The 7,760-nt window shown below is 39.5% G+C and overlaps 2 protein-coding genes across 5 annotated transcripts; one reads left to right on the top strand and one right to left on the bottom strand.

Annotated features, from left to right (window-relative positions):
- The first annotated feature begins 420 nt into the window (after positions 1-420).
- nusap1 (nucleolar and spindle associated protein 1) lies at positions 421-3,994 on the top strand. The gene is made up of 11 exons (XM_035673655.1): positions 421-447; positions 1,276-1,473; positions 1,560-1,713; positions 1,801-1,893; positions 1,994-2,085; positions 2,191-2,241; positions 2,346-2,524; positions 2,910-3,073; positions 3,164-3,280; positions 3,367-3,472; positions 3,570-3,994. Exons 1-11 carry the CDS (start codon positions 421-423, stop codon positions 3,655-3,657), a joined length of 1,269 nt encoding a protein of 422 aa, XP_035529548.1. The 3' UTR covers positions 3,658-3,994.
- Positions 3,995-4,085: 91 nt separating this feature from the next.
- On the bottom strand, positions 4,086-7,183 carry ndufaf1 (NADH:ubiquinone oxidoreductase complex assembly factor 1). 4 transcript variants are annotated; one of them, XM_035673504.1, is made up of 5 exons: positions 6,931-7,183; positions 5,610-6,149; positions 4,818-5,003; positions 4,642-4,716; positions 4,086-4,508 (listed from the first exon to the last, which is right to left on the bottom strand). In XM_035673504.1, the coding sequence occupies exons 2-5, from the start codon at positions 6,120-6,122 to the stop codon at positions 4,368-4,370; spliced, it is 915 nt and encodes a 304-aa protein (XP_035529397.1). In that variant the 5' UTR covers positions 6,123-6,149; positions 6,931-7,183; the 3' UTR covers positions 4,086-4,367. The 4 variants fall into 4 exon arrangements, with proteins under 4 accessions (XP_035529397.1, XP_035529398.1, XP_035529399.1 ...); XM_035673505.1 differs by having other exon boundaries at positions 5,610-6,146; XM_035673506.1 differs by having other exon boundaries at positions 6,937-7,183.
- Between the last annotated feature and the right edge of the window lie 577 nt (positions 7,184-7,760).

The following is a 7,760-nucleotide window of genomic DNA, read 5'->3' as shown; positions in this document are numbered from 1 at the left end:
ACCTCATATCTTAGTCCAAAGAATCTTTGAAAATAGTGCCAATTGTAATATAATCAACCCTAATCCTATTGATTAGTGTATACCACATATATAGTGTTGTACATGTGTAATTATGTTATGCTAGCACTTTATATTCATCTCATCTTAATTTAAATTATCCTACAATAAATGTGCATAAAAAATAAATAAATACGCTCATACTCAGACTCGCGTCAGTTCTTGACTAGCAGCAAGCTATTGCATGGCCAGAGGTCACGTCCTTACAGTGCAATCTTTATAATTATCTTTTATTTTCCATTACTTAATAAAATAAGCTTTGGGAATGTGGAAAGAGTTTGTTTAAGACCCAGTCATCTATAAAAACATTACACCCTATTCCATAACTTGAGGCACTGTTACTGCTATTCCCTACTGCAGACCATGAGGAAGCAGGGACCAGATGGGGAAGTAGCACATATATACAGGCGGCCAGTGTTATCAGCTTCTTCACTACGTGCTTTTTTTATCAATATCCCCTACAAACATGACTGCAAGCTCAGCTGACACACGACGTGTTTATCACATTGGACTTTCTAGTCTTATTTTCTCCTGCATTTGATTGCGCCTAGTTACTATGATCTCTGTGATCCAAGGTTTCATCTTATACCACATAAAACAGAGAAGAAAATGAGAGTATATTATAACTGCGCACATACTTGAGTCTTAATAATGCAATGTCACTTGATCTAATAAATATTCTAAAATATTCACTTAAATTAATTGTTATTATGTCTAATTACGTTCTTTTGATTTTTGTATACTTCTATTTTACCTTTTATCATCTATTGCCACTAATATATGCTAATAGGTTGCAACATAAAAAAGATCCCATAGTCAGTAATTATAGTCAACCCCTACAACGGTTTACATTATGAGTAAATGTTCAAGTAGCAATTTACTGATATGATGCAGAAAAGACATGCCAATTACCCTCTATCAATACTTATACAACCACTACTTAATATATATATATATATACTTTATATTCATCTTTTATTTTATTATCCTAAATAAATATAAATCAATAAATAATATAACTATTTTTTATACAGTATTTTATACATATACTTTATATTTATGTTTCATTTTATTTTAAATTCTATTCTTAAGGTTAGGGTTTTTAATGTATATTTTGTATTTTGTATGCTACTGGATACCTGAATTTCCCTCAGGATAAATAATCTATCTATCCATCATTGGTTACATATCGGTGTGTGTTGCTGTGGTGTTTTCCAGGGACAAGAGACGGATGCCGCTGTTGTCCAACAAGACGAGCATGTGTCACAAGAGAGCACTCAGGAAACTGAAGAAGTCTCCAGCCCCGCTGTGTTTGTGAACACACGCCGAGGCAAAGGAAACGGTACCAAGAGGAAGATCTCTGATACTAAAACTGGGACTGAGTGTGACTCCAAGCTTCCTCCGAGTGCTGCAGAGGTATTCCACATCGTGTTTATCCCCGTGCACGGGGTTTGTTTTGTTGCATGAGGATCTGAGCCTTAAACAACTGTTGTTCCCTTAAGGCTGACACTGAGGTGGCGGCACGTCAGGGCGCTAAGAAGAGAAAAGTGTCGTCCACCAACGATCCTGACGAAACTGAGCCTCTGGAGGATCCTCAGGCCGCTGGCAGTGAGCCGTCAGTCAGTAAGGATGAAGCACCTGTGCACGGTGAGGCAGGTCAGTAACGGTTCATTCATGGAGTACATGTTCTTCAGAGATTATTGACTTTAACATGAAGTTTTGACGTAGATTCTGTGTGTCCAGAAAAACCTCCCAAAGTGGCAAAAGCTGGTAAAATTCCTCGTTACCAAGGTCTCCAACTGAAGAGCAAGCCGATGTTGAAGCCTGTGACTCCCAGTAAGTTCGTTCTTCAGTCTTCTGTTTGTTTGTTTTTTGCCCTCCCACACAATCTCCTTTTGAACCACTAGAGAGAATTAAATTATGTCTCCTTTTGTAGACTTCAAGAAACTCCACGAGGCACATTTTAACAAGATGGAGTCGATTGACACGTACGTCCAGCGGAAGACCAAGCAGATTACAGAACTGAAGGTACTGAAAAAGCTTCCTGTCTGATTTAATTCCAAAAAGTATAAATGTTACATCTGAACTTGCTGTTTTTAATCTGTACTCCTTTTCTTCTCTTTTTCAAAAAAGAAACTTTCAGACAAACCCAAACAGCAGCAAGCTGATGGCAAAACTCAAGCGGTAAGTATCACCACCTGTTGAGCATCCAGGATTGTTCAGTCTCTACAGCTGCAGTGTGAGTAAAGACCTGTTTGTTTGTTTGTTTGTTTGTTTGTATTCTACAGAAGCCAAGTCAGAGTCGTGCTTCCATGTTCAGCCCCGTCCCGGAGAAGAAGAAAGCAGCTGAGGACAAACGCAGACACACTTTGCTCTCAGCCAGTAAAGCTCCTCCGAATAAACGTGCTGGGAAGGAAGATGCTCCGTTCAGACCATCCGTCCTTTCCACCCGGAGGATCAATGTTCGGTCAGTTGCTCTTCCTTCCTCGGATGTTTGCTCGTCACTCGTAGGGACAAATTATTTTCCTGCCACGAGCTTCTCTTGTCCATAACATTACAACATTCTTACAAAGACGTTTTTGTAGATTTTGTTTTAGGTTATTTGTTTTAGAATGAATTTAGAATTTAAAGAAAATGAGTTGCAGAGAAGTGCTGCCCGCTACTTACTGTTTAGTATGATGTGAATGCAGCTTTTTAAATTTAAAAGGTATGTGGTTGTTCTATTGCGGGTGGTTTGATTCAGTGGATCTTTTGATGATGATAAACGTCCGATGGGGTTTAATACTTCTTCTAGGCACCGTGTGCACAGTATTCATCGTGATGCTTTAACTACCAGTTGTGTCTGTATGCAGGTTTTCAGAAGCCACTCACGACAATGAATACAAGAGGTCGATGGTGAAGACGCCAGCACGCATGTCGCCCTGCGTGACCTCGAGCACCCCACAGAAAACCTCTGCTGATGGAGGAAAGCCCAACAATGTCAAGACTTCGACTTTCTCCGCCACAAAAACTCCAGGTAACTTTTAGTTTGTTGATCTTTGGAATGATATCTGAATTTCTCATGTGTGTAGAGTGATTTAGTTGTTTCTCTTTCTCTCTTCAAAAGGCACATTCGTTTTCACCGGCAACACAAGTACTTTAACAACCCCCGGGACGCAGAAGAAGTCAGCCTTCGATCTGAAGGCGAGTCTGTCTCGTCCCCTCACCTACAAGCCTCATACAGGTACAAACCCGCTTTTTAAGTTCTCTGCCTCACTGAAATATGGTCAGACAGACAAATCTGTGACGGTTTATATTTATTTAATATAGGTAAACTGAAGCCGTTTGGAGACACCAAAGAAAACACGGCAGGAAACGTGTCGCTGGTCTCAAACTCTCATCAGAAAAATTACAAACAGCACCAGGTCCAGACAAGGTATGTGTCAAAATAAAAGCACGCACTGGCTGATATTGATTTGCCTCCCATAACGATGAACTCTGTCTCTTACGGATGTCTCTGTATCCTGTTTTAGGGGAGACAGGAGGGCAAAACAAGTGGAAGACAGGAAGCAGAAGAAGGAGAGCATGCTCGGGGCAAGAAGAGGCCTCGTCATGATGTAAAAGTTTGTTTGTAGACGTTTGTACAGCCTGTCGTTCCAGTGTAAATATTTTGTCGTCTGCAGCTGACCCATTTATTTCTACATTCTTTCAGCCTGATGTTGGGAAATTAGACACGCTCTATCTATTGTGCAGTGATTTTTAGATTTGACTTGTGCGTTACTTTAACCGCTTTATAGCTCTGAATGATGCGTTTATGTATTCTGACGTGTAGAGAATCGATGTCCTGTTTTGCTGCATTTTAAACAGTTAATTTTGTTCTTAAAAATTTGATATGCTTGCTATGTTTTTTTTTACTTTTTTTTGGTAAAAGACTGATAAAAAACATTGATGCAAAAGATTTACTTGTCTGCGTTTATTTTTTAAATTAAATTGATCTTGCTAACATTTGTGTGCAATCAAGGTTTGATAATGAAATCTGTCCCATAAAAGTTAGTTCATTATTTTTATTGTTAATTAACATCTGGGTTGTGGACATTATCTGTTGGAAGAAGACCTTGATCCTGTCCTGAATTGACCACATTTGCTTATTTTCATGAACAGAAACGTACTTCTTCTGGGAACGTGTGATAGTCTGTGAAGTATCAGAGCACATAAACATAAACAGCATCTTAAATTAAATGTGATGGTGGCAGAAGGTAGTTTCAGTAACAGAACTATTCTTCAATAACCGTTCATCTGCAGTATTGTTTATCATATTGTAGGAGTTCCTCTCAGACTTCAGGATTCCTCTTGTACATCTCATAGGCACACTCCTCAGTGTGTGCATAATCTTTGCAGACGCCAATGAAATCGATCTCCAGCTGGAACGGACCGTCGGCTTTATCCCCCAGCGTAAATCCAATGGAGTTTACCTGTAACAAAAAGATTCAGACAATATAAACTCAACTGGGGGTAAAAAAAAAATTAATAATACTACAGTTATGATCAGTTTTGGCTTCATTTTGTTTTGTATTTGATGTCAGTTTGACTTTTCCTTTGCTGTACCTTGTCCACCAAGAGAGGGTGCTGAGTGTCGTGTATCCTCCCACGATATGAAAGGAAGAACTTGGAGAAAGGGATCTGTGAATGAGCAGCACTTCAGTCTCAGAATGACGTTTCTCCCGGTACGTCGACATACAGCAGTTGAGCAGAACTCTTAAGGGTTTTAACGTTTCGCTCACCTTGACATCTTGCCAGTAGGGTCCTCCCCTGGTGTACAGGAAATAACTGTATATGTCATCTTTCTGATGAGAGAAGTACGTTTCTGTTGCAAGGTTGATCATCCACGGACGGCCATCGCCACGCACACGCAAATGCAGGGTGTTGAAACTGGACCAGTCGTGGTGCTTTTTCCTATCAAATGAAGCCTGGGAGAGAGAGACAACAGTCTGGGGGTTAAACTTTACTAATTTAAGAACAGGTGAGAAGAACTAGTCTGTAAATTCAGCTGGTGTATTGTGCATGTGGAGTGAAGTTGGTACACACGGTGCTGATTTCTGATTGATTTAGTAGCTGCTTTATAGTTTTTGACCTTCAATTCAATACCACTCGAGGTAAGATACAAAACCGAAAACGAAGACAGTACACCTCACAAAACAAGCACCACGATTCACAGTATTTAAAATGATTAATGACAAATACTGAAATATTTCCTGTCTCTTCCTGCTAGAGTAGAAAAAACATGCTGACTGGTACTATTATATACTACTTCAACAATAAAATCTGAAAGAAAAGAAGCTCCGTTAGTACATTTTCTGTCACTTGTCTCCAAAGAAAAGCTGAAGCATGTATTTATTTACTGGTTGTACATACTGAGCTGTGAGATCAGCCTACAAAAACATCAGCCAGGTGCTAAAATCCACAAATTTCCTGAGAAAATACTGAGAACATGGCCTCAGTGTGCTCAGTGGGCCTGGATAACGTCACAGTAACATCCTCATTTGAACTTTAAGAAGAGAAAGCCGGACACTAACCAGTGGCTGCTTGGAGCGCATGGTGCAGTAGCCACTGTAGCGTGTTTCTCCGTCTCGAGGAGGAGTGGAGTTCAGAGTCCCGTACAGAAAACAGGTATTACTGTTTCTGCCAAGCTTCAAGTAAACTTCACTCTGGCCTCCCACCTCACGATCCGAGGACAACGTCCAGTGCTCCAGGCTCTCCGGACCTCTGAACTCCCACACCACCCGGTTCTGCTCCAGCATGTGCTCGAGGATCGGTTTGCCTTCTGGACCAACCCAGCGGTCAAAAAACTCATTTTTCAGCAGCGTGAAATTCTTCTTTATCCCCTCCACACCCTTTGAGAAGTCGATGTTAACCTTGCGCCATCGGTTTTCTTTGGGTTTGCCGGGTCGTCTGTATTCAGCATGAATTAACCTTGTGGGCGCAGAGAGAGGAGCGATGGAGGGGAGGAGAAGACGGCGCTGCTGGTGGAGGAGGAGGGAGCTCAGCAGCCTCGCCGAGGGGACACGTGGGATCGTTGGCAGAGACATTTCAGTGGAGATATGGACGAGTCACTGCTGGGATACAAAAGTGGTATCATTAGACTGGAGTTACAGGGTTGTAATGGAGCTTCAAGGTTCAGTTTCTTGGATTTACAAAAGAGACAAAGTGCTAGAAAGTCTTATTTAACTGGCTTGACAGGTTGTGATCAATGAGTCTGTTCTTCAGATTGTTGTTTGGCTTATTATCCTGTTTATAGTTTGATTAGTCTGATGTGTTTTCAGTGTTTTACTATTTGATGTTGTTTTGCTGCTTTTATGTTTTTATGTAAAGTGTCTTTAGAAAAGCGCTTATAAATAAAATATTATTCATAAATGTATTTTTTTTGCTTCACTTTTTGATTTAATGGCTCGGTAGGCTCTTCAGATACACTTTCATGCATCTACTGGGTGTCTGATTTATGTCTCATTGCTTTTACTGTACAAACCAGTTTCCCCAGCTGGTGATAAATAAAACAATTGATGTTTCTATGTGCTGAGAATCTGACAACTGATCACTAAATCTATTCCACTTGTGTTACTTAATGAAATGTTCAACTCACATATAAAGAAGTGCAAAAAACACATTGAGGGAAGACTTACTTATCTAATTACTAGTAACTAATTAAGAAGAATTAAGCTGTTTCTGAACCAGGTAACGTTTGGGATTTATAATTTCAACAGCTCTTTTGACTAAATGAATTATACAGTAATAAAGTAACACTAATGAGAGCAGCAGTTAATTACAGTCATGTTTAAAGACCACACTTTAAACACCTGATAGTTAATACACAGTTAGCAGCATCTGTTTTCTACTTACTCTCACCATGTTGTACCAAGAAGAGGGGCGGATGGATATTTCACCGGTTCTTGTTCTAGTTCGACCAGACCACCGAGTTACGTCTTTAATAATAATAATAATAATAATAATAATGCATTTTATTTAAAAGCGCTTTTCTAAATACTCTTTTAAAACACTTTTGTTAAAATAAAACGACGTTTAAAACCGGCCGTGTGACGCTAACACTCGTTTACAAACCCAAGGGCGTCCGGACACTCGGGCTGCGTTCAGCATACGCTCGTACAGAAACGTTGCACAGCCGCGAGTCAAAACGCACTGCACAGCGCATTTGATATTTATATACAATATATATATATAATATAAAGATAGTCTGTAAATTCTAATATATCAGTAATAGTATTAATAATAATTTAATAAGCAGAGGAGAAGGGGTAGGAATTTATAAGTGTACACTTCTTCCTACTCCCTTTTGATTCAATTGAATTAACAACTGAGCTGTTGCGTGTACAGGTTCGACCTGTTCTCGTTTTCTTTTCTTTTTTTTCTTTTTCTCTTCATTGTATATTCCTGTTCATTTCACTTTTATTTATCTTACTTTTTATATTGTGTTGTGCTTTTACATGTTCGAAATAATAATTCTCCAATCATCAAAAAAAAAGCAGACGTTTTGGATCATTCTTGGATTCCAGTGTAAACTGGAACACCAGGAAATAGACAAAAGTAAAGGTAGTGTGGTAAGCTGTGTCAGGCAGCTACTAAAAAATATGAATTAACAACAAATTTGTGCAACCACTTAACGCCGAAAACTGTTAAACCTGTGGATTCAAACAGACACAACTCGACAGATC

The sequence above is a fragment of the Morone saxatilis genome, unplaced genomic scaffold, assembly GCF_004916995.1.
Source record: "Morone saxatilis isolate NCDOM2014 unplaced genomic scaffold, NCSU_SB_2.0 Contig3, whole genome shotgun sequence".
In the NCBI taxonomy this organism is placed as follows: domain Eukaryota; kingdom Metazoa; phylum Chordata; class Actinopteri; family Moronidae; genus Morone; species Morone saxatilis.
The sequence above is the reverse complement of the archived record's forward strand: the minus strand, read 5'-3'. Positions and strand labels throughout refer to the sequence as shown.